General features: G+C 47.3%; 1 protein-coding gene across 1 annotated transcript in view; it reads left to right on the forward strand.

The window, feature by feature from the left end:
* The window catches only part of LOC140203783 (neuronal PAS domain-containing protein 3-like), a 765,293-nt gene that overhangs the window by 229,921 nt on the left and 508,709 nt on the right, over positions 1–26,663 (forward strand). Inside the window, exon 2 of the mRNA XM_072269856.1 lies at positions 22,416–22,601. Within this exon, the coding sequence (XP_072125957.1) occupies positions 22,510–22,601 (92 nt within the window). The 5' untranslated portion in view covers positions 22,416–22,509. The remainder of the gene's footprint in view (positions 1–22,415; positions 22,602–26,663) is intronic.

Genomic DNA, 26,663 nt, shown 5'->3' on the forward strand with positions numbered 1-26,663 from the left:
CGCCCAGGCATTGTCTCAGTTTGAGGAGGACATTTTTGGAAAGGAATCAGTATTTATTTTAGCCAGAGGGTGGTGAATCTTTGGAATTTGTTGCCACGGGCAGCAGTGGAGGCCAAGTCATTGGATGTATTTAAGGCAGAGATTGATAGGTATCTGAGTAGCCTGGGCATCAAAGGTTATGGTGAGAAGGCGGGGGAGTGGGACTAAATGGGAGAATGGATCAGCTCATGATAAAATGGCGGAGCAGACTCGATGGGCCGAATGGCCAACTTCCGCTCCTGGGCCGAATGGCCAACTTCCGCTCCTTTGTCTTATGGTCTTATTTGGAGATCCCAGGAGTCTGTCAGTATAAACTCAGACTGTCTTGTCTGAATTTACAAGGAGTTCTTGGGCGCTTTTCAAATGGTCGTTGGGATTAATGAGTGTAATTGTATTTACTGGCATCTCCTGTCGGATGTGTTCGGGTACGCAGCCTTTTTTTTCTTATGCCATGGACCCCTACCATTAACCTAGAAGTCCGTAGATCCCAGATTGGGAAGCCCTGATCATCCAGGAGCAAGCATAATATACTGGAGGAACTCAGCATGTCAGGCAGCATCTACAGAAGACAATAAACACTCAACGATTTTGGCCGAGTGCCTCCATTGGGACTGAGAAGGAAGGGGCACAGGCTGGAATAAGAAGGTGGAGGGGGAGGAGTACAGGCTGTCAGGCGATAGATGAGCCCGGGTGACGGGGGAGGTAGGGCGGTGGGGAAGGGAGGATGAGGTAAGAAGTGGGAGGTGATAGGTGGGCAAGGTAAACTTTTGAAGAAGGAGGAATCTACTAGGAGAGGAGGGTGGACCATGGGAGAAAGGTAAGGAGTGGGGCAATCATCAGAGGGAGGTGATGGGCAGGGGGGAAGAGAAGGTTGAGAGGGGAACTAAAATGGGGAGTAGGAAAGAGGGCCGGGTCGAGACAACAGAGACTTTTGGAGAAGAGGAGTTCGGTGGGTAATACCGTTCCGGCTGACCGGGAGTGCACTGAGAGCGGTAAGCGTAAAGGAGTTCGGTGCTTACTGTTCTGGCTAACAATGGATGGTACAATCCGGGGTATATTACGATCGAGGAACGTGTTTGCAGACTGGATATTGAACTTTTTACTGTTGGACTTCGGCCACATTCCACCGTGATACAACACTTGGCGGCACAGGAGGTCGTTCCTGCCTGTGGCCATCGAATGTGCAGCTCCTCCCATGGAGGGTCAGACACCCTGAGCCAATAGACTGGTCCTGGACTTATTTTCCATTTGGCATAGTTTGCTTTTTGGTGTTTGATTATTGGGGTTTCTTGTATCGCTATATTTACACTCTATTCTTGGTGCGGCTGTAACGAAACCAAATTTCCCTCGGGATTAATAAAGTATATCTATCTATCTATATATCTATGAAAAGAGAGAAGTGGAGCAGGGGAACTAATTATCGGAATTCAGTATCTATTACTTTGTTATGGGTGGTTTGGGTTTTCCTCTGAGTGTGTTATTACCTGGACGTCAGTTGGTATTGATTTGGAGTCCCCAGCTGAGTAAATGTGGAAATATTCCTGGGAATATTACTGGCATTCCCTGGGTATGTGCCAGTATTTAGAATGTGTAGATATTTGCAAGGTGCAAATATTTCCAAATTGTTCCCACAAGAATGTTAGTGTTGGCATTCCAGGGAATTTTCAGGGAGAAGTCAAGTAATTCTGATGACCCTGTTTTCAGAAAGTGTGTCCATCTTCAGTTCCTCACAGACTGCATAAGACCTTAATTGGCCCATCGAGTATTTTCTGCCATTCCATCATGGCTGTTTTATTTTCCCTCTCAACCCCTTTCTCCTGCCTTCTCATCATAACATTTGATGCCTTAACCAATCAAGAACCTATCAACCTTCGTGTTAAACACACCCAATGACTTGTCCTCCACCACTGACTGTGGCAACGAATTCCACAGATTCGCCACAATCTGGCTAAATAAGTTCTTCCTCACCTCTGGTCTAATGGGATGTCCTTGTACTCCGAGGTGATAACCTTTTGGTCCAAAACTCGCCCACTATTGGAAGCATCTTCTCTACATCTACTCTGTTGAGGCCTTTCGCTATCCAGCAGGTTTTCAATGAAATCCCCAATCATTCTGCTAAACTCCAGTGAGTACAGGCCCAGAGCTTTCAAATACACCTCAAACGTTAATCCTTTCATTCCCGTGAACCACCTCTGTTCCTGTTCCAATGCCAGCACATCCATTCTTAGACACGGGACACAAAACTGCTCACAATACGCCAGAAAAAGCAGCCACCCATTTTAATTCCACTTCATGTCCCCCCATTCCGACATGTCAGTCTACGGCCTCCTCCACTGTCGCGATGAGGCCTCACTCAGGCTACAGGAGAAACACCTTGTATTCTGTCCTGGTAGCCTCAAACCCGATGGCATGAATATCAATTTCTCGAACTTCCAGAATGTGTCCCTGCCTTCACCATTCCCCATTCCCACTACCCTTTCTCACTCTATCTCCTTACCTGCCCAACATCTCCCTCTGGTGCTCTTCCGTCTTTTTCTTTCTTCCGTGGCCTTCTGCCCCCTCTTAGCAGATTCCCCTTTCTCCAGCCCTGTATCTCTTTCACCCATCAGCTTCCCAGCTCTTTAGTTCACCCCTCCTCCTTCCACGTTTCACTTATCACCTTGTGTTCTTCTTCCCCTTCCCCCACCTTCTTAATCTGACTCCTCGTCTTTTATTTTCTCCAGTCCTGCCGAAGAGTGTAGGCCTGAAACGTCAGCTCTACGCTTTTCCACAGATGCTGCCTGGCCTGCTGAGCTCACCCAGCATTTTGTGTGTGTTGCTCACAATACTCCAAGTGCAGTCTGACCAACGCCTTCTAAAGCCTCAGCAGTACAACCATACCTTTATATCTTAGTCCTCTTGAAGGGAGTGCCATTGCGTGCTCTTCTGGTTGCCATGCTACAGAAAGGATGAGATTAGGCTGAAGTCGGTGCAGAAAAGATTCACAAGGACGTTGCCTGGATAGGAGGAATTGGATTACAAGGAAAGATTGGCTAAACTGGAATTGTTTTCCCTGCATCAATAGAGTCTGAATGGTGACATAACAGAGGTATTAGAAATTTCATGTATCACAGATAGTTTAGAGAGTCAGTGACTGCCCCATGGTTTGTTCGCTCGTTATGTGCTGTGTCGTACGACATGGGTGATCGTGGCCTTTCCATGACCATGATTGTTTATGGCAAACTTTTCTACAGAAGTGGTTTGCTGTCGCCTTCTTCTGGCCAGTGTCTTTACCAGACGGGTGACTCCAGCCATTATCAATACTCTTCAGAGATCGTCTGCCTGGCGTCAGTGGTCACATAACCAGGACTTGTGATCTGAACCGGCTGCTCGTACGACCATCCACCTTCTGCCCCCACGGCTTCATGTGACCCTGATCAGGGGGCTAAACAGGTGCTACACCTTGTCCAAGGGTGACCTGCAGGCTAACGGAGGGAAGGAGCGCCTTACACCTCCTTTGGTAGAGACGTACCTACATCCACCGCACAACCCTTTTCTCATGGTAAGGCTGTAAAACTCGAGGAAATATGACGAAGGTGAGAGGGATGAGGTTTAAAAAGAAAATGAGGGGTACACTTTGCACACAGAGCGTTATCTGGAATGAAGTGTCAGAGGAGGTGGTAGAGGCAGGGCTTAAAGGTGTGGAGATATGTATTGAACTTTGGATTTTTTTTAACTGTTTGACGTAACAAAATGGAGCTGTACAAGTCCCAGAGTGCCAAGCTAACATGTTGCAATATACGTACGTGGCTACAGGAAGTGTGCTTACCGAAGGAATACGTGACTGCAAGTACCCAACGTACTGAACATTGTGCAAGAATAAGGAAGTAACAGAGATGTGTCAACCACAGATTGACGATCACAAGAAGAGTGCTTTGTAAAAGTCTCCTACCTTCCCTAGTGGGAGTGGAGAGGAACTTTCCCCTTGCAAGAAATAGAGGGACTAGATAAAGAAGCACTCAGTGTTGGTATTGTGCTTTGTGAGATCAGCGGAGAAATACTCGACAAAGGGATGAGGTGTCAGTGTAGATAGGTAGGATTAGGAGTACAGGGCTACGGTAGGAAACTTTGTCACATGGTGTGAGCAGAATTATCTGCAGCTTAATGTGAAAAAGACTAAGGAGCTGGTGGTAGACCTGAAGAGAGCTAAGGTACCGGTGACCCCTGTTTCCATCCAGGGGGTCAGTGTGGACATATTGGAGGATTACAAATACCTGGGGATACGAATTGACAATAAACCGGACTGGTCTAAGAACACTGAGGCTGTCTTCAAGAAGGGTCAGAGCCGTCTCTATTTCCTGAGGAGACTGAGGTCCTTTGACATCTGCCGGACAATGCTGAGGATGTTCTACGAGTCTGTGGTGGCCAGTGCTATCATGTTTGCTGTTGTGTGCTGGGGCAGCAGACTGAGGGTGGCAGACACCAACAGAATCAACAAACTCATTCGTAAGGCCAGTGATGTTGTGGGGATGGAACTGGACTCTCTCACGGTGGTGTCTGAAAAGAGGATGCTGTCCAAGTTGCATGCCATCTTGGACAATATCTCCCATCCACTACATAATGTACTGGGTGGGCACAGGAGTACATTCAGCCAGAGACTCATTCCACCGAGATGCAACACAGAGCGTCATAGGAAGTCATTCCTGCCTGTGGCCATCAAACTTTACAACTCCTCCCTTGGAGGGTCAGACACCCTGAGCCAATAGGCTGGTCCTGGACTTATTTCATAATTTACTGGCATAAATTACATATTACTATTTAACTATTTATGGTTTATTTCTATTTATTATTTATGGTGCAACTGTAACGAAAATCAATTTCCCCCGGGATCAATAAAGTATGACTATGATTAATATAGAAGGGGATGATCTTCAGAATAGATGTGACGGGCTGAAGGTTCACTTTCTGTGTCTCTATGAGCCCAGGTCTCTGGCACTGTGAGGCAGTGGTCATATTAACTGTGTCACTAGAAGTGTTTTAGATGGAGATCTCTGTAGCGTGTGATATTATTTTCAAAACTTGTGCTAGTAATTATATGGAGTGTGTCAATGTTCACAGGGAATTGCTAGAAATATTTTAATGTTTACTGTCATTTCTCAGGAATGTGCCTCTATTTACTAGGATTTCCTGTTAAAGTGTACAAAGGATTCCTGACAATTATTATTATTTGTGGGAAGATCCCACAAGTGCTTACAAGAAATTTCTAGTCACTTTCACCATTGAAAATGAATCTGGGGGTGGTGGGGAGGGGTTCGATATTCAGTTTTCCAAGAAGCTTGTCAGCGTTGACAGGAAATTTTCTGGAATCTGACAACATTTACCAAAGGAGGTGTAAGGTGCTCCTTCCCTCCACTAGCCTGCAGGTCACCCTTGGGCAAGGTGTAGCACATGATTAGCCCCCGATCAGGGTCACGTGAACCCATGGGAGCAGGTGGTGAACGGTCGTATGAGCAGCCGGTGCAGATCACAAGTCCTGGTTACGCGACCACTGACACCAGGCAGACAATCTCTTCAAAGTTGCTGGTGAACACAGCAGGCCAGGCAGCATCTCCAGGAAGAGGTACAGTCGACGTTTCAGACCGAGACCCTTCGTCACGACTAAGGGTCTCGGCCTGAAACGTCGACTGTACCTCTTCCTAGAGATGCTGCCTGGCCTGCTGTGTTCACCAGCAACTTTGATGTGTGTTGCTTGAATTTCCAGCATCTGCAGAATTCCTGTTGTTTGCAGACAATCTCTGAAGAGTATTGATAATGGCTGGGGTCACCCCCTCTTGTAAAGACACTGCCCAGAAGAAGACAATGGCAAACCACTTCTGTAGAAAAATTTGCCAAGAACAATCATGGTCATGGAAAGACCATGATTGTCCATGTCATACAACACGACTCATCATGATGATGTCATATGACACAGCACGACACGGCACATAACAAACGAACAGCAACATTTAAAGGGAGTTCCCCGGAGGCTGCCAGCAATCTCAAGGAATTCGAAGGAATGTTATCAGCATTTACAGAGGGTTCCTTGGTGTGCTTCGACCTTGTTCCTGGGAACTTGTATATTTTTCCTCTGCTCTACTGGAAAAATTCCATTGTTTTTAGGGAGCTCCTGGGCGTCCGCCAGTACTTATACAGAGTTGCCAGGAGTGTTTTACGATTTCAGAATCAGGTTTATTATCACCGGCGTGTGACATGAAATTTGTTAACTTAGCAGCAGCAGTTCAGTGCAATACATAATCTATCAGAGAAAATAATAATAATAAATTAAATAATAATAATAATAATAAATTAAACAAGTAAATCAATTACGTATATTGAATAATAGCTAGTTCAGCATTTACCTGGAGTTCTGGGCAGTGCATGGATATTCTCAGGAGTTGTTTAGTATTTACTGGGTATGTTTGAGGATGTATCAGTACACACAGGATGTTTCCTGGATTGTTTCACAATACTTACACAAAGCCGCTGAAAGATTATTGGTATTGACAGGATGTCCTTGAACAATTGTCAGCAATCACATGGAGTTTTCTGGGAGAATGTAGATACTTATAAGCTATTCCCAGTATTATGTTATTATTTCCAGCATGTTCCTACTGTATATATATGGTTCCCTGGATCACGTCAGTCTTTATTAGAGATCCCTGATGTGTGCCGGTACTCACCGGGTTTGCAGGATTGTGTCAATTCCAAGGTGTATGTCTCAACCACAGCCAATCCAATCCAAACCCTGCCTGACCACAGCCAATCCAATCCAAACCCAGCCTGACCACAGCCAATCCAATCCAAACCCAGCCTGACCACAGCCAATCAAATCCAAACCCAGTCTCAACCACAGCCAATCCAATCCAAACCCAGCCTGACCACAGCCAATCCAATCCAAACCCAGTCTGACCACAGCCAATCCAATCCAAACCCAGTCTGACCACAGCCAATCCAATCCAAACCCAGTCTTAACCACAACCAATCCAATCCAAACCCAGTCTTAACCACAACCAATCCAATCCAAACCCAGTCTCAGCCACAGCCAATCCAATCCAAACCCAGTCTGACCACAGCCAATCCAATCCAAACCCAGTCTCAGCCACAGCCAATCCAATCCAATCCAAACCCAGTCTGACCACAGCCAATCCAATCCAAACCCAGTCTCAGCCACAGCCAATCCAATCCAAACCCAGTCTGACCACAGCCATTCCAATCCAAACCCTGCCTGACCACAGCCAATCCAATCCAAACCCAGTCTGACCACAGCCAATCCAATCAAAACCCGGTCTGACCACAGCCAATCCAATCCAAACCCGGTCTGACCACAGCCAATCCAATCCAAACCCAGTCTGACCACAGCCAATCCAATCCAAACCCAGTCTCAACCACAGCCAATCAAATCCAAACCCAGTCTCAACCACAGCCAATCAAATCCAAACCCAGTCTCAACCACAGCCAATACAATCCAAACCCAGTCTCAACCACAGCCAATCCAATCCAAACCCAGTCTGACCACAGCCAATCCAATCCAAACCCAGTCTGACCACGGCCAATCCAATCCAAACCCAGTCTGACCACGACCAATCCAATCCAAACCCAGTCTGACCACAGCCACTCCAATCCAAACCCAGTCTGACCACAGCCAATCCAACCCAAACCCAGTCTGACCACAGCCAATCCAATCCAAACCCAGTCTGACCACAGCCAATCCAATCTAATCCAAACCCCGTCTGACCACAGCCAATCCAAACTCAGTCTGAGCACAGCCAATCCAACCCAAACCCAGTCTGACCACAGCCAATCCAAACCCAGTCTCAACCACAGCCAATCCAATCCATACTTAGTCTGACCACAGCCAATCCAATCCAAACCCAGTCTCAACCACAGCCATCCAATCCAAACCCAGTCTGACCACAGCCAATCCAATCCATACTTAGTCTGACCACAGCCAATCCAATCCAAACCCAGTCTGACCACAGCCAATCCAATCCAAACCTGGTCTGACCACAGCCAATCCAAACCCAGTCTCAACCACAGCCAATCCAATCCAAACCCAGTCTGAGCACAGCCAATCCAATCCAAACCCAGTCTCAACCACAGCCAATCCAATTCAAACCCAGTGTGACCACAGTGAATCCAGCCAATCCCATCCAAAGCCATTCCAAATCTGACTTGACTACTGCCAACCCAAACTCATCCCAATCGCAGCCAATACAAACCTGACCCATCCACACCCAATCAGCTCCCAGCCTGGCCACAACCAATCCCCACCAAGCCTGGCCCAACAGATCCAATCCAACCCCAATCTGACCACAGCCAATTAAAACCCAGAGTGACCACAGCTTATTGAAGCCAATCCCATCCAGAGCCATTACAAACCATACCTGACTACAGCCAACCGAAACTCATCCCAAAAATACTCAGCAGATCAGGCAGAGATACCGACCAGAGGAATGTAGTCAATGTTTCGGGTTTGGGACTTCTCATTAGAACAGGGTCACAGACCCGAAACGTTGGTGGTGCTTTTCTTTCTATACAGATACCACTTGCCCTGCTGAATTCTTTCAGCAATTTTTGATTTTTATTTCGACTTGACTATGACCTATCCTGTCCTGACCATGACTTTCTTTAACCTGACCAAGATCTATCCTGACCACAATCCTTCTGACCTGTCCACAACCTATCCTGACCTGACCATGACCTTTCTGACCTGTCCACAACCTATCCTGACCTGACCATGACCTTTCTGACCTGTCCACGACATATCCTGACCTGACCCTGACCTTTCTGACCTGTCCACAACCTATCCTGACCTGACCATTACCTTTCTGACCTGTCCACGACATATCCTGACCTGACCATGACCTTTCTGACCTGTCCACAACCTATCCTGACCTGACCATTACCTTTCTGACCTGTCCACAACCTATCCTGACCTGACCATGACATTTCTGACCTGTCCACAACCTATCCTGATCAGTCCAAGGCCTACCCTGACCTGTCAACAACTTACCCTAAATCTGATCACGACCTTCTTGACCTAACCATGACAGATCATGACCTATCCTGACCTGATCGTCACCTATCTTCACCTGTCTATGACCTATATTGACCAGACCATAACCTATCCTGACCGAACCATCACTTTCTTTCATCTGAACATGACCTATACTGACCTGACCATGACCTATTTTGACCCGACCATGACCTTCCCTAACCTGACTCACTCTGAGGTCTTAATGTTTTTCCATAACCAATCCACCCATATCTGTAGAAGGAACTGCTCCATTACACAGTGGCTCAGATGTAACCCAAGAACAGAAGATCCAAAAGGAAATCTCCCTGAGTTGGATAAGGTCCGGCCCATCCTGACACCAACTGTTCCATAAGAATCCAACCCATCACGTAGGTAGTTCCCTCAGGGTGTGTGGAGAGCCGAACCCTAGTGTAAGGCCCAGTGCTCTGACTCCACGTGCACCAGGAAACAACCAAAGGGGCTGATTGGGTGGGGGGCAGGTGGGCTTACATTCAACTGGGAGGCCCTGAGTGAGGACTGTACATTTGGAGAGAAAAACACACACAAAATGCTGGAGGAACTCAACAGGTCAGGCAGCGTCTATGGAGAGGAATAAACAGTCAGCGGAGAAGCATCACCACTGCCCTTCACTTGGAGAGAGTTAAGCCTGCTTCAACAACCCAGTCTCCACTACCAAAGGGAAGGAATGCGTGGCTTCTCACCTTTGTCTGAGGAATGAGGTGACAAGTCTCGACAAGCCCTGGAAGCAGAACGCACCGTGGGTTGGGCACGTTAAGATGTCAGAAACAGGAGTACTCAAGGAGGAAAGATAATCCGTAGCTGTAGGGTAGCAACCTGCACTCTCTGCACTGTTGTCTGGCAGAACATGAAGGGCACGGCGGGATACAGGGAGAAGGCAGGAGACTGGGACTGAGAGGGAACATGGATCAGCCATGATGTAATGATGGAGCAGACTCAACGGACCAAATGGCCTAATTCCATTCCTGTATCTAAGGACATCACACAGATCATCGATAAAGATTAATTTCATTTGTCGTGCATCAGAACATGCAGTGTAATGCGTCTTTTGTATTAATGACCAACACAGTCCGAAGGTGTGAGGGGGGGATGGAGGGAGCAGTCATACTTCTGACACAAACATAGCACGCAGTCAGCTCGCTGACCCTAACGCATCCATCTTTTTGGAATGTGGGAGGAAACCGGAGCACCTGGAGGAAATCCACGTGGCCGTGGGGAGAGCCTACAAACTCCTTGTAGACAGTGGCAGTAACTGAACCCTGATCTTACAGCTGAACTGTAAAGATCAGGACAGGCGATAAATTCTGGCCTTGCCTGCGATGCCCAGATTGCAGAGAAACTAAAGAAAAAGACAGGAAGAATCAGATTCAGGTTTGTTCTCACCCGCATGTGTCATGAAATTTGTTGTATTTGTGGCAGCAGTACGATGCAATACATAATAATAGAGGGGAACAATGTGAATTACAGTAAGTATATATAAAATAGTTAAATTAAGTAAGTAGTTCAAAAATAGAAATAAAAAAGTAGTGAGGTAGTGTTCATGGGTTCAAAGTCCATTCCGGAATCTGATGGAAGAGGGGAAGAAGCTGTTCTTGAATTGTTGAGTGTGTGTCTTCAGGCTCCTGTACCTCCTCCCTGATGGTAACAATGAGAACAAGGCATGACCTGAGTGATGGTGCTCCTCAATAATGGACGCCACCTTTTTGAGACACTGCTCCTTGAAGATGTCCTGGTTACTACGGCGGCTGGTGCCCATGATGGAGCTGACTGAGTTTAAAACTCCCTGCAGCTTACTTTGATCCTGTGCGATAGCCCCCCACCCCCCACCCCCCGCCATACCAGATGGTGACGCAGCCAGTTAGAATGCTCTCCATGGTACATCTGTACTGAATTGCGAGTGTTCTGTGGTCTATGGACCAAGGACCATAGAACACAGAGCAGTCCAGCACAGGAACAGGTACAGTCCTGTCGGTAAACAATGTTGTGCCAAATTGATTGGTTGGTTGTCCGTTGTTTCCAACGACGACGGTTAGATTTGTGCAGTTGAGTTGTGTGTTCGAGGGTGGCTGCTGAGTCCAAGTTGTGAGCAACGGAGATGTCCACGACAAGGACGTGAAAACGCTGCTGGATCTGAAAGTGGAGCCGCTGCTACTCCTTTCCTTCCTTGTCGGGCGGCGGTTAGTACTGCTCGGTGCCTCTCCTCCGGGATGCTGTGAGCAGTTCCAACCAGAGATCACCAGCCACTCCAGTCTTGCGCAAATTAATTGAATACAGAAGATGGGATGTTGTTGAATGTTTGTAAGACATGGGTGAGGCCTAATTTGGAGTGTTGCGTGCAGTTTTTGTCATCGAACTCCAGGAATGAGGAAAATAAGGTTGAAAGAGTACGGAGAAAATTTACTAGGATGTTGCTGGGACTGGAGGACCTGAGTTATAAGGATAGATTGAATAGGTTAGGAACTTATTCCTTGGAACATAGACGATTGAGGGGAGATTTGATCGAGGTAGAAGAAAATTATGAGAGGTGTAGACAGGGTGAATGCAAGCAGGCTTTCTCTACTGCGGTTGGGTGGGACTACAACCAGAGGTCATGGGTTAAGGGTGAAAGGTGAATAGTTTAAGGGGAACATGAGGGAGCTTCTTCACTCAGAGGGATGTGAGGGTGTGGAACGAGCTGCCAGCATAACTAGTGCTTGTGTCCTCGATTTCAATGTTTAAAAGAAGTTTGGACAGGTAAATGGATGGCAGGGGTATGGAGGGTTATGGTCCTGGTGGGACTAAGCTGTTTAAATGGTCCAGCACAGGCTAGATGGGCCAAAGGGCCTGTTTCTGTGCTGTACTTTTCTACGACTTTATTACTTGTTGGGATCTGCCTCTAGTTAGTCATTCAGAACTCTGGGTCATAGTTGCTAACTTAGCTAAGACACCTCAGGATTGCCATCCCTCGATAATTGAGAGCTGCTTTGAATCCTGGACCCCAGGGCAATGCTGGTGCGTTTGGTGTAAGGCAGCGCTGGGGTGTTTGCTCAGCAGAGTTTCCCACGCCTCGGGCGAGGGAGGGCGCAGAGGTGACTGATACCGTGGCAAGATTAGTTGTGTGGAGTAATTGGATTTTCAAGCCTTGTGATATTAGAGATGAAGCTGCCTGATAGTTGCCTGCAGCAGGTTGGTTCAGTGAGGCTCGGCTCACAGTGCTACCAGCTCAGACTTGACACTGGATTACAGGAGATATCATTTATAAAACTGTGTCTGTTCAACTGACTTCTGCCCAACACAGACACAGTGACTGTCCGTGTTTCTGGATGGGAAAGAAGGCTCACTGATTAGGAACTTGAGGATTTTAGATTATGAAGACGCGTAGTTCTCTTTTATTGTCATTTAGTAATGCATGCATTAAGAAACGATACAATATTTCCTCCGGTGTGATATCACAAAACACAGGACAGACCAAGACTGAAAAAACTGACAAAACCACATAATTATAACATATAGTTACAACAGTGCAACAATACCATAACTTGATGAAGAAGTCCATGAGCACAGTAAAAGTTCAAAGTCTCTCAAATGTCCCACATCTCACGCAGACGGGAGAAGGAGAGCAGGAAGAAAAACTCTCCCTGCCATGCCGACCACAATCCGACTCTGAGTCATCCGAAAACTTCGAGCTCTGATCAGCTCTCCGACACTGAGTACTGAGCGCCATCTCTGTCCGAACGATTCGACCTCCTTCTCGGTCGTCAACAGCAGGCAAAGCCGGGGATTTTGAGGCCTACCCTCCGGAAGATTCCCGACCACACAGTAACGACAGCAGCGAACAGGGGTTTCAGAAATTTCTCCAGATGTTCCTCTGTGCTTTCACGTCCATTCTCCATCAAATCAGAATTGTCCACGGCCCCTATTTAACAGATACGATATCATTTTTCACCGGAGGGCTGCGCACACTGCTCTCTCTCCTCCCGCCTTTCGATATGTCGCCAGACTGTGGAGAGCTTTCTGACTGCTTTGTACAGAGGCGCCGATTTTTTTATTATTTACTTTTATTCATTGAAATGCAGCGCAGACCTTTGAGCCGGATTTAATCTGAGCCTAATCATGGGACGATCTCCAATGACCGATTAGCCTACTGACCGGTACGTCTTTGGACAGTGGGAGGGAGCCAGAGCACCCGGAGGAAACCCGGCGAGGTTACCGGGGGAGCGGTCAAGCCCCTCACAGGCAGCGGCACGAGTTGAACCAGGGTGGCCTGTCCTGTCCTGCTAACCACTACGCTACCGTTCTGCCCCAGTACATGGAGAATCAGGAACAGGGTTGTAATCTCAGCCAGATCCATCATGGACACTGGTCTCCCACCATTGAATGTGAGTGCAATCTCCATTCCGAAATCAGATGGCAGAGGGGAAAAATCTGTTCTTGAATTGTTGAGTGTGTGTCACGGGTTGCCTCACAGGTAGATGGGGTAGTTAAGAAAGCTTATGGGGTGTTAGCTTTCATAAGTCGAGGGATAGAGTTTAAGAGTTGCGATGTAATGATGCAGCTCTATAAAACTCTGGTTAGGCCACACTTGGAGTACTGTGTCCAGTTCTGGTCGCCTCACTATAGGAAGGATGTGGAAGCATTGGAAAGGGTACAGAGGAGATTTAACAGGATGCTGCCTGGTTTAGAGAGTATGCATTATGATCAGAGATTAAGGGAGCTAGGGCTTTACTCTTTGGAAAGAAGGAAGATGAGAGGAGACATGATAGAGGTGTACAAGATAATAAGAGGAATAGATAGAGTGGATAGCCAGCGCCTCTTCCCCAGGGCACCACTGCTCAATACAAGAGGACATGGCTTTAAGGTAAGGAGTGGGAAGTTCAAGGGGGATATTAGAGGAAGGTTTTTTACTCAGAGAGTGGTTGGTGCGTGGAATGCACTGCCTGAGTCAGTGGTGGAGGCAGATAGTGAAATTTAAGAGACTACTAGACAGGTATATGGAGGAATTTAAGGTGGGGGGTTATATGGGAGGCAGGGTTTGAGGGTCGGCACAACGTTGTGGCCTGAAGGGCCTGTACTGTGCTGTACTATTCTATGTTCTACGTGTCTTCAGGCTCCCGTACCTCTTTTCCGACAGTAACAATGAGAAGGGGGCGTGTTCTGGGTGATGGGGTTACTTAATGATGGACACTACCTTTCTGAGGCACCACTCCCTGAAAATGTCCTGGATGCTGGGGAGGCTATGTGAATAAATTACAGTCAACATTTCGGGCTGAAACCCTTTGGCAGGACTTGACTGTACTTTTTGCCATAGATACTGCCTGGCCTGCTGAGTTCCTTCAGCATTTTGTGTGCGTGTTGCTTGGATTTTCAGCATCTGCAGATTCTCTCTTGTTTAGGCTATGTGAATGTGCCCTTCTATACGGAAATACCTCTGGGAATCCTCACTGATACGGACACGCACCAGGGAACTGCCCTGGATCTCCTGACCTTCTGTCAGTGTTTACAGTGAGTCACCATCTCAGGAAGCTCCCACTGAAAACGAGTTAGCAGTAGTGTGGTAGTATTTATAATGGAAGTTCCCTGAGAAAGTACTAACCTTTATTGAGAGTTCCTGAATGTGCATTTTTAACTTTTAAAAATTTATTTAGAGGTACGGCATGATAAGAGGCCCTTCCAGCCCAAAGGCAGCATCCATCATTAAGGACCCCCACCACTCAAGACATGCCCTCTTCTCGTTACTGCCATCCGAGGGGAAGTACAGGAGCCCGAAGACACATACGCTATGTTTAGGAACAGCTTTCTCCCCTCCACCGTCAGATTTCTGAATCAACAATGAGCATTACCTACTCTTTGCTCTGTCTTTGTACTATTATTTTTTAATATTTCTTTATAAATCCTATTAAATTAAAGGCATCCATTAGTCTGGCGAGACCATGGATCTGCGCCTGGAAAATCTTCACTCTGCAGGGCGCAGGCCTGGGCAAGGTTGTATGGAAGACTGGCAGTTGCCCATGCTGCAAGAATCCCCTCTCCACACCACCGATGTTGTCCAAGGGAAGGGCGTCAGGACCCATGCAGCTTGACACCAGTGTCGTCGCAGAGCAATGTGTGATTAAGTGCCTTGCTCAAGGACACAACACACTGCCTCGGCTGGGGCTCGAACTCACGACCTTCAGGTCGCTAGTCCAACGCCTTAATCACTTGACCATGTGCCCACACTTATAAATCCTAGTTTTCATGTATTTCACTGTCTTGCTGCCGCAAAACGACGAATTCCATGCGATATGTCAGTGGAAATAAAGGTGATTTTGATAATCCAGTGTTTAAACTGACACGCGAGAAACTCCTTGCTCCCAGTGGACTCCTCTGATATTTGATGCCCCCAAAGAGGGCATGCCCAGTCTCTGGTTTAATTTCCCTTGAGAAAGGTGCCAGTTCTGACAGGGTAGTACTCACTCAGCACTGGGGAGTGCTGCCTCTCTGTGCTCGAGACTGTGAGGCTCGGGTCCCTTGCCTCAGGGGCAAGAGTGGGGCCTGCTGGTCGACTGATCCCTACAGATGTACCGTGGAGAGTATTCTAACTGGCTGCATCATTGTCTGGTATGGGCGGGGCACGGGCTACCGCACAGGACTGAAGTAAGCCGCAGAGACTTGTAAACCCAGTCAGCTCCATCATGGCCACCAGCCTCTGTAGTACCCGGGACATCTTTAAGGAGCGATAGCTCAAAAAGGCGGGGCGTCCATCATTAAGGACCCCCACCACCCACGTCTCATTGCTACCGTCGGGGAGGAGGTGCAGGAGCCTGAAGGCACACACTCAACGATTCAGGAACAGCTTCTTCCCCTCTGCCATCCAGTTTCTGAATGGACATTGAACCCATGAACACCACCACACTACTTGTTTATTTCTATTTTGGCGCTACTTATTTAAGTTAACTATTTAGAATCAGAATCAGGTTTATTATCATTGGCATGTGCCATGAAATTTGTTAACTTAGTGGCAGCAGTTCAATGCAAAACATTCTAAATATAGAAAGAGAAAAAAAGGTAAGTAAATCAATTACAGTAAGTATATGTGTGTGTGTTGACGAGATTACAAATAGTGCAAAAACAGAAATCATATATATTAAAAAAAAACAGTGAGGTAGTGTTCACGGGTTCAATGTCCATTCAGAAAGCGGATGGCAGAGGGGAAGAAGCTGTTCCTGAATCGTTGAGTGTGTGCCTTCAGGCTCCTGTACCTCCTCCCTGATGGTAGCAGTGAGAAGAGGATATGTCCTGAGTGATGGGGGTCCAAAAATATTTATACTTACTGCAATTCAGATTTCTTTTTCTCTATTATTATGTATGGCATTGCACTGTTGCCACAAAGACAACAAATTTCAGGACACACGCCAGTGATATCAAGCTTGAATCTGATTCTGTGTGCTTGTTTATGTAACTACACTCAGGAGGGGAAGGCAGGACGTGTCTTTGCAGCTGTACAAAACCAGTGAGGGATAAGTGTGCTGCTGAATGAACTGATTAACTCGGGACTCTTCAGATTCCCTTCTTCACTGAGGTTGTCCCTCTGGGAACATAAAGGCCCTGTCAGCATCAACCAGGGAAAGCGGGAGCTAATGTTCCTCACCGCCAAACTTCCCGTCCCATAACAGCTCCACAACCGGCTCACTTGTGGTCCAGCTCACAACCTCGTTGTTTCTACTTGAGAGCCTGCTGTGAATTAGTCACGGTCCAGAAAGCTCACCAAGCCCTCTGTTTTCTGGGGAGGCTGAAGAGAGCTGGACCAGGCATGTCAGTACTCACAGCCTTCCACAGATGCGCAGTTTATATAGGCACCCGTTAGTCTCACGAGACCACGGATTTGCGCCTTGGAAGGTTTCCAGGGCGCAGGCCTGGGTAAGGTTGTATGGAAGACCGGCAGTTGCCCATGCTGCAAGTCTCCCCTCTCCACAACACCGATGTTGTCCAAGGGAAGGGCACTAGGACCCATACAGCTTGGCACCGGTGTCGTCGCAGAGCAATGTGTGGTTAAGTCCCTTGCTCTAGGACACAACACGTTGCCTCGGCTGGGGCTCGAACTCACGACCTTCAGGTCGCTAGTCCAATGCCTTAACGACTTGGCCACACGCCAACATGGATGCGCAGTAGGAAGTGTCCTAACATGCTGCATCACTGCTTGGTACAGAAACTGCACTGCGGTGGATAGGAAGAAGTGAGCTGGGGCAGTCAGCACATTTTGCACGCCCCAGTCCCGGGACTGCTTGGAAGGAGAGAGAGTTTAAAAGAAGCAAGCGGGGGCAGTTGGCACATTTTATGCACCATAGTCCCGAGGAGAGATTGGATTGCGCACAATTAGGCATCTGGCAAAGAACAATAAATCTTTTTCGGATGTCCCCCTCCCCTCCCACTTTCAAATCTCTTACTATCTCTTCTTTCAGTTAGTCCTGACGAAGGGTCTCGGCCCGAAACGTCGACTGTACCTCTTCCTAGAGATGCTGCCTGGCCTGCTGTGTTCACCAGCAATTTTTATGTGTGTTGGTTGAAAGAATAATAAAAATATGTTAGGTTTCAGTGGAGTGGTCATGGTGTGAGTGGGCCAGTGTTGGAGTGGGGATTTGAGGCTTTGGCTCATTGAGGCTTATCAGGTCAGTGGTCGTTGTAGATTGTCCCGTGATTAGGGTAGGATTAAATCACTGTGGAAAAGGATCTTGGCGATTGTAGTGATGACTTGCAGTGAACTGAAAAGCTTGAGCATGTCGATATTAAGGAAGTGGATGTGCTGGAGCTTTTGGAAAGCATCAAGTTGGATAAGTTACCGGGACTGGACGGGATATACCCCAGGCTACTGTGGGAAGTGAGGGAAGAGATTGCTGAGCCTCTGGCAATGATCTTTGCATCATCAACGATGACGGGAGAGGTTCCGGAGGATTGGAGGGTTGCAGATGTTGTTCCCTTATTCAAGAAAGGGAGTAGGGATAGCCCAGGAAATTATAGACCACTGAGTCTGACTTCAGTGGTTGGTGAGTTGATGGAGAAGATCCTGAGAGGCAGAATTTATGAACATTTGGAGAGGCATGATATGATTAGGAATAGTCAGCATGGCTTTGTCAAAGGCAGGTCATGCCTTACGAGCCAGATTGAATTTTTTGAGGATGTGACTAAACACATTGATAAAGGTAGAGCTGTAGTTGTAGTGTATATGGATTTCAGCAAGGCATTTGATAAGGTACCCCATGCAAGGCTTATTGAGAAAGTAAGGAGGCATGGGATCCAAGGGGATATTGCTTTGTGGATCCAGAACTGGCTTGCCCAGAAGAAGGCAAAGAGTGGTTGTAGACAGGTCATATTCTGCATGGGGGTCGGTGAACAGTGGTATGCCTCAGGGATCCGTTCTGGGACCCCTGCTCTTTGTGATTTTTTTAAATGACCAGGATGAGGAAGTGGAGGGATGGGTTAGTAAATTTGCTGATGACACAAAGGTTGAGGGTGTTGTGGATAGTGTGGAGGGCTGTCAGAGATTACGACGGAACATTGATAGGATGCAGAACTGGGCTGAGAAGTGGCAGATGGACTTCAACCCAGATAAGGGTGTTGTGCTTCATTTTGGTACGTCAAATATGATGGCAGAATATAGTATTAATGGCAAGACTGTGGAGGATCAGAGGGATCTTGGGGTCCGAGTCCATAGGACACTCAAAGCTGCTGCGCAGGTTGACTCTGTAGTTAAGAAGGCATACAGTGCATTGGCCTTCATCAATCGTGGGATTGAGTTTAAGAGCCAAGAGGTAATATTGCAGCTATATAGGGCCCTGGTCAGACCCCACTTGGAGTACTGTGCTCAGTTCTGGTCGCCTCACTACAGGAAGGACATGGAAACCATAGAAAGGGTGCAGAGGAGATTTACAAGGACGTTGCCTGGATTGGGGAGTATGTCTTATGAAAATAGGTTGAATGAACTCGGCCTTTTCTCCTTGGAGTGACGGAGGATGAGAGGTGACTTGATAGAGGTGTTCAAGATAATGAGAAGCATTGATCGTGTGGATAGTCAGAGGCTTTTCCCCAGGGCTGAAATGGCTAGCACGAGAGGGCACAGTTTTAATGTGCTTGGAAGCAGGTACAGAGGAGATGTCAGGGGTAAGTTTTTTTTACGCAGAGTGGTGAGTGTGTGGAATGGGCTACCAGCAGTGGTGGTGAAGGCGGAGACGATAGGGTCTTTTAAGAGACTCCTGGATGGCTACATGGAGCTTAGAAAAATAGAGGGCTATGGGTAAAGCCTAGGTAGTTCTAAAGTAAGTAGATGTTCAGCACAGGTTTGTGGGCCGAAGGGCCTGTATTGTGCAGTAGATTTTCAATGTTTCTATGTTTCTAAATCAGGGGAGAAGTTGCTGGGTGGTACAGCTCAAAGGACTGTAAGGGCCTATTCCGCACTGGATCTCAAGAAATAAATAAAGCTATGTATTTATGAGAAATCTTATGTATTTATATTTATTGTTTTTTATATTATTGTGTTCTTTATCTTATTATGTTTTTTGTGCTAGAGTAACAATTATTTTGTTCTCCTTTACCCTTGTGTACTGGAAATGACATTAAGCCTCTGGATTCTTGAATCCTGATTAAATAGTGTGTCCTCCCTGGTGAGGTATCTTATTTTTCCACAGCTTTCCTCCTCCCTTCTTTCCTTCTGCCCCCACCAGACCCTTCTTTCCCTCTCGTGGAGTCAAAGAAGGACGCAGAAAACCAGTCCCCTCTGCCTGTCAAACCTGTGCTAACCATCAGCCACCTGTTTAGACCGATCCTAGATAAATCCCATTTTCTATTCTTCCCAACATTCTCAACATTTTGCCCGGATCCCACACAGTAATGGTCATTTATAACTGCCAATTTGCTTACCGACCTGCACACCTTTGAGAGGAAACTGGAACCCCCAGGATGCCCAGGCAGTGAGAAGTAGAAAATACGAACTCCACACGGACAGTTCCCGAGGTCAGCATTGAACCTGGGGTCCTGGCCCTGTGAGGCAACGGCTTTACCAGCCACACCCCTATCCTCCACTCTCCTCTCTTCTCTCTACTTCCTCTTCCTCTCCCTTTTCATGCTTTCATTTTCTTTCTCTTCCACTTTCCTTTCACTCTTCCTCATTCTTCTCTTTTCTTCTTTCTATCACTTTCTCTGTCTTTTTCACTCTCTCTCTTTCCTCTTTCTCTTTTATCCAATCTTCTCCTGTCATTGTTCTCACTCTATCTCTCTTTCTCTCTCCTCCTCTCTATCTACTGCTTTCTCTATATCTCTCTCTATCTCCCTCCCCCTCTCCCCCTCCCCTCCCCCTCCCCTCTCGCCCTCTCCCCCTCTCCCCCACTCCCCCTCCCCTCTGCCCTCTCCCTCCCCTCTCCCTCTCACCGTCTCCCTCTCCCCCTCTCCTTTCCCTCTCCCCCTCCCTCTCCCCGTCCCCCCTCACCCTCCCCTGTCCCTCCCCTCCCTTCTCCCTCCCCGCCCCTCCCCTCTCCCTCCCTCTGCCCCTCCCCCTCCCCTCCCCCTCCCCCTCCCCTCCCCTCCCCTCCCCTCCCCCTCCCCTCCCCCTCCCCCTCTCCCCCTCCCTCACTCCCTCACTCCCTCTCACCTCCTCCTCCCCCTCCCCTTCCCCCTCTCCCTCCCCCTCCCTCTCTCTGTCTCTCTCTCCTCCTCCCTCTTCTGCTCTCCCTCCCCCTCCCTCTCTATCTCCATCTCCCTCTCCCTACTTTCCACACCAAGGTTAGGAAGTGAGGGATTGAGTTCAAGGCAATGCTGCTACAGTGAAAAACTCATCAGACATGTCCCATTACTGAATTGTAGGAATGTCACACAGTACATCCAAATTAAGAGGCACAGAAATAACTTGGGTAAAGATGAACCTTTAAATTTGGAAACTTGAGTTCTCACTGAGTTATTTACTATTTTAGAAAACTTGACAAAACTGGACTAGAGACCTGCCATTGCCAGCAGACTATTTCATTTCCTCTCATGCAGAAGCATATTATCCATCTGCATTGCTCTTTAACTGAGGCAAGTTCTTCACCTGTTCCATCTTGTCAGCAGGGGTGGTGGTATTAACTAGTCCACAGCCATTTCCATGACAACCACAACCCACAATGCTTTGCTTCGCCTCGCCTGTCGGCCATAGTGGGATATTTATAGGCAATGTCTACCTGCTTTACTTCTAAAGCAACTCTCCTCAGACTTCAGCTGAGTCTCTGCCTCCTCTTCAAGTCCTGGTTTATGTGCCCCTGGCTTTTTTCAGTTGGATTCCTTCTGCCAAACGTATGAGGGAGTTGCCAGTAGCCAATGATTAGGGTATCCATGGCAGAAATTAGCCTGTGAGGACCCATAAAGGTACACCTGGGCTGTTCTGGTGCTTTTTCCCAGGAGCCAGTTCTCCAGTTGAGAAAATGGAGGACGTTCCACAGAGAAGCACGTGCTAGCATGAGGGGTTGGACAAACTTGGGTTGTGTTCTCTGGAGAGGTGGAGCCTGAGAGGAGATCTGATAGAGGCTTATAAGATTATGAGAGGCACCGATAGTGTAGACAGAGAGTATCTGTTTCCAAGGGTAGAGATGTCTCATACCAGAGGGAGTGCAAGGAAGGTGAGAGGGGGTTGGTTCAAAGGGGATGTGGGGGGTAAGTTTTTTACTCAGAGAGCGGTGGATGCCTGGAATGTGCTGCCTGGTGTGGTGGTAGAGGCAAAGACATCAGAGGCTTTTAGGTAGGCACATGGATGTGAGGAAGCTGGAGGGATATGGTCATTGTGTAGGTAGGATGGATTCATTTTTGGAGTGTTTTTGTGATCTACTTTTTAGCTGATTCAACTACAACAATGTGGGCTAAAGGGCCTGTTTCTGTGCTCTACTCTTCTATGTTCTACATAGAACACTTCTCTGCATCCTTTCACAACACCCACTGCCTCACCTTCCCTACCTTCTTGCTCCCGAATCCCTCCACTAATCTAGAGGAGGCCAATCGAATGTCTTTGCATCTTTCTAAAACACCCACTGCCTCACCTTCCCTTCTCTCTAGCTCTCTAGTCCCTTCACTGTCTAGAGGAGGCCAATCAAATGTAACTTCCAACATAAACTACCTCACCTCAGAATGAGGATTGTGGCTGGGACCTTTCTAGCTTGTGTGACACTAGCCAGCCAAAGCAACAATCCTGAGATTATGTCCCACTTTGTCAAAGCTTTTACGGTCAGATAACCTCTTCAGTGGAAGACATTAGACTGTGAAGAAGGACTATGTGATAAGCACGGTGTTGTGTAAAATCCAACTTTATTTTCTTCTTTCACCCCTCTTTTAGGAGGTCAAGGAAATCTCAAGAAGCCAGCCAATCAAAAGCCCTGTAGGGATGCTGTAAAGCCAGGTGACTCTGGGAAGGTGGCTGAATGTTAAAGATGGCAACCCAATACAACAATGAACTGAAATGTGTTAGCGTAGAGTGGGACTTCCTTCAAGGACTGCTCGTAAAGAACCAGCCTGTCCCTTGGTAAGACTTGCGTGGCCCCCAGTTGAGCATGCAACTCTCTATGCAGCTTTCTCGGGGTGGGGGGCCGTGTCGGTGGGAGGAGGGTGGTGAGGATGGGATGGACTTTCTCTCTCCAATCACAACCAGTCCTTGATCATCTCAAATGTCTTGCTTGGTCATCTCAAAGATCCTTAACCAGTTTAAGCTTCCAAAGATAAAACTGTTGGTAATCGTAATGTAACAACGTGAAGTGAGGCTAAGACAATCAGATGTTAAGGAGTTACTTACGTTGAACTTTGTATGTAACTTAACTTTATGAAGTATAAGACCAGAGACATACAGTAGGGACAGAATTTGACTATTCAGCCCATCGAGTCTGTTCTGCCATTCAATCATGGCTGATTTATTATCCTCTCAGCTCCATAAACTTTGACACTCTGACTAATCAAGAATCTATCATCCCCTGCTTTAACTACACCCAGTGACTTGGCCTCCACAGCCATCTGTGGCAATGAATTCCACAGATTCACCACCCTCTGGCCTAAGAAATCCCCCCTCAGCTCTGTTCTAAAGGGTATCCTTCTACACTGAGGCCGTGCCCTCTGGTCCCAGACTATCGCACTGCTGGAAACACCTCCACGTCCACCAGGCCTTTCAACGTAGGTTAAGGTCCTGTGGGGGGACACAGTGAAGTGTAATGTGATATTGTTTGGCAGCAAGAATGAAGACCAGTGGTGTAGACCGGATGGAATGGTTGAAAGGCACACGGGAGTAGAACGAATGGTTAGCAGAGTGGTTAGTGAGATAGATGGAACGCAAACTAGTGTGGACAGGGATGGTCACCGTGTCCAAGAGCAATATTTCTGATGTCTTCAGGCTCCTGTTGCTTCCCTCTGAAGGTAGCAATGAGAAGAGGACGTGTCCTGGGTGGTGGGGTAATTTACGATGGTTGCTGCCTTCTTGGGGCATCTTTCTGAGAACGGGGAGAGGGCCGGTTCCCATGATGGGGCTGCTAGCTGAGCCGACTACTCTCTGCTGCCTCTTTCAGGAGCCTTCGTACCAGTCAGAATGGGGAGGGGGAACGGTAGTGTAGTGGTTAGCACAATGCTTCACGGTACCAGTTTTGAAGAGCTTATTAGAACTTAGATTAAAGACAGGAGGAAGACCATGTCTGGCCATTTCATATAACATGGCATATGATGATAATGGTGGTACTCACATTCAGCACATTTCCAAGAAGTCTGATTAGGCTGATTCCTGGGATAAAGGGGGTTGTCCTCTGAAGAATTTAAGTAGATTGGGCCAATACATTGGAATTTAGATAGATAAGAGGAGATCTTATTGAAACCTTTAAGTTTTTAAGGGGAATTGACAAAGAGGATGCTAGATGGCTGATTCCTCTTGTAAGGTTATGTAGAAGCAGGGAGGAGACTTAGTCTAACCCATTCAAAGAAGGGATGGTCATGAATCTTTGGAATTCACTAACCCAATGACCAGTTGGGTGTTGGGGTAGAGATACATCTCTACCAAAGAAGGTGTAAGGCGCTCCTTCGCTCCGCTAGCCTTCAGATTACCTTTGGGCAAGGCATAACATCTGCTTAACCTCCACCCACCCCACCCCCCCACAGATCAGGGTTACGTCTCTACCAAGGAGGCCTACAGGATTGACGGGGGGGTGGGGTAGAGATATGTCTCTACCGAAGGAGGTGTAAGGTGCTCCTTCCCTCCGCTAGCCTGCAGGTCACCCTTGGACAAGGTATAGCACCTGCCTAGCTCCTCCACCTCCCAATCAAGGTCATGTGAAGCCATGGGAGCGGGTGGTGGATGGTCATATGAGCAGCTGGTGCAGATCACAAGTCCTGGTTATGCGACCACTGACACCAAGCAGACAATCTCTGAAGAGTATTGATAATGGCTGGGGGTCACCCGTCTTGTAAAGACACTGCCCAGAAGAAGCAATGGCAAACCACTTCTGTAGGAAAAAATTGACCATGATAATTCATCTCATATGACATGGCACATAATGATGATGTCATACAACACGGCACATAATAATGATGCTCAACCTCTGTTTTAAGTATACTCAATGACTTGGCCTCTGAAGCTGACGGTGGCGATGAATTCCACAGATTCACCACCCTCTGGCTAAAGAAACTCCTCCTCTGTCCTAAATGGATGCCTTTCTATTCTGAGGCTGCACCCTCTGGTCCTAGACTCATGTACTATAGGAAAGATCCTCTCCACATCCACTCCATCTAGGCCTTTCAATATCTAATAGGTTTCAATGAGATCCTCCTCATTTTGCTGAACTCCAGAGAGTGCAGACCCAGCACCATCAAACCTCCTACGTTAACCTTTTCATCCCTGGGTTTGTTCTCATGAACCTCCTCTGCACCATCTCCAATGCCAGCACATCTTTTCTTAGATAAAAAGCCCAAAATTGCACCCAACACAGCAAGTGTAGTCTGACTAGAACCTTATAAAGCCTCGGCGTTTGCCTTCCTTACCACCGACTCAACCTGCAAGTTAACCTTCAGGGAATCCTAAATAAGGAGCCCCAAGCTCTTGCAACTGCCTCTGGATTCAGACTCGTCCACATAGGAAACATCCTCTCCACATCCACTCTATCATGCTACCATTCAATAGGCTTCAATGAGGTCACCCCTCATTCTTCTGAATTCCAGTGAATACAGGCCCAGAATATTCCAACACTCTTCCTATGACAAGACATTCAATCCCAGAATCATTTTCGTAAACCTTCTTTAACCCTCTCCGGTTTCAGTGCATCCTTTCTAAGATAAAGGGCCTAAACCTGCTCGCAATACTCCAAGTGAGGTCTCACCAGTGCTTTATAAAGTTTCAACATTACATTCTTGCTTTTATATTCTATTCCTCTCGAAATGAATGCCAATATCGTATTTGCCTTCCTCACCACAGACTCAACCTGCAAATTAACCTTTAGAGAATCCTGCGCAAGGACTCCCAAGTCCTTTTGCACCTCAGATTTTTGTATTTTCTCTCCATTTAGAAGATAGTCAAACCTTTCATTTCTTCTACTAAAGTGCATGACCATACACTTCCGAACACTGTATTCCACCTTCCATTTCTTTGCCCATTTTCCTAATCTGGCTAATCCTTCTGTAGCCTCTCTACTTGCTCAACACTACCTGCCCCTCCGGCTATCTTCATATCGTCTGCATATTTTGCAACAAAGCCATCAATTCCATCATTTGAACCATTGACATATAATGTAAAAAGAAGCGGTCCTAACACAGACTCCTGTAGAGCACCACTAGTCACCAACAGCCAACCAGAAAAGGCTCCCTCCTTGCCTCCTGTCAATCGTCCATTGCTTTATGCATGCTAGAATCTTTTCTGTAATACCATGGGCTCATAGCTTGTTAAACAGCCTCATGTGTGGCGCCTTGACAATGCCTTCTGAAAATCCAAGTATGCAACATCTACTGATTCTCCTTTGTCTATCCGGCTTGTTACTTCTTCAAAGAATTCCAACAGACTTGTCAGGCAAGAATTTCTCTTGAGGAAACCATGCTGACTACGGCCTATTTTATTGTGCCTCCAAGTACCCTGAGACCTCATCCTTAATAATCAACTCCAACATCTTCCCAACCACTGAGGTCAGACTAACTGGCCTATAGTTTCCTTTCTTCTACCTCTCTCCCTTCTTGGAGAGTGGAGTAATATTTCCATTCTAACTAGCTGCATCATTGTCTGATCTGGGGTAGGGTGGTGGTGGGGGCTCCCGCACAGGATTGAAATAAGCTGCAGAGGGTTGTAAACTCAGTCAGCTCCATCACGGGCACCAGCCTCCGCAGTATCCAGGACATCTTCAAGGAGCGATGCCTCAAAAAGGCGGCGTCCATCATTAAGAACCCATTTGCCAGGTCATGCCTTGTTCTCATTGCTACCATCAGGGAGGAGGTACAGGAGCCTGAAGACAGACACTCAGAGATTCAGGAACAGCTTCTACCCCTCTGCCATCGGATTTGTGAATGGACATTGGATCCATGAACACTACCTCACCACTTTTTTATTTCTATTTTTATATTACTTATTTAATTT

The sequence above is a fragment of the Mobula birostris genome, chromosome 10 (genome assembly GCF_030028105.1).
Source record: "Mobula birostris isolate sMobBir1 chromosome 10, sMobBir1.hap1, whole genome shotgun sequence".
NCBI lineage: Eukaryota > Metazoa > Chordata > Chondrichthyes > Myliobatiformes > Myliobatidae > Mobula > Mobula birostris.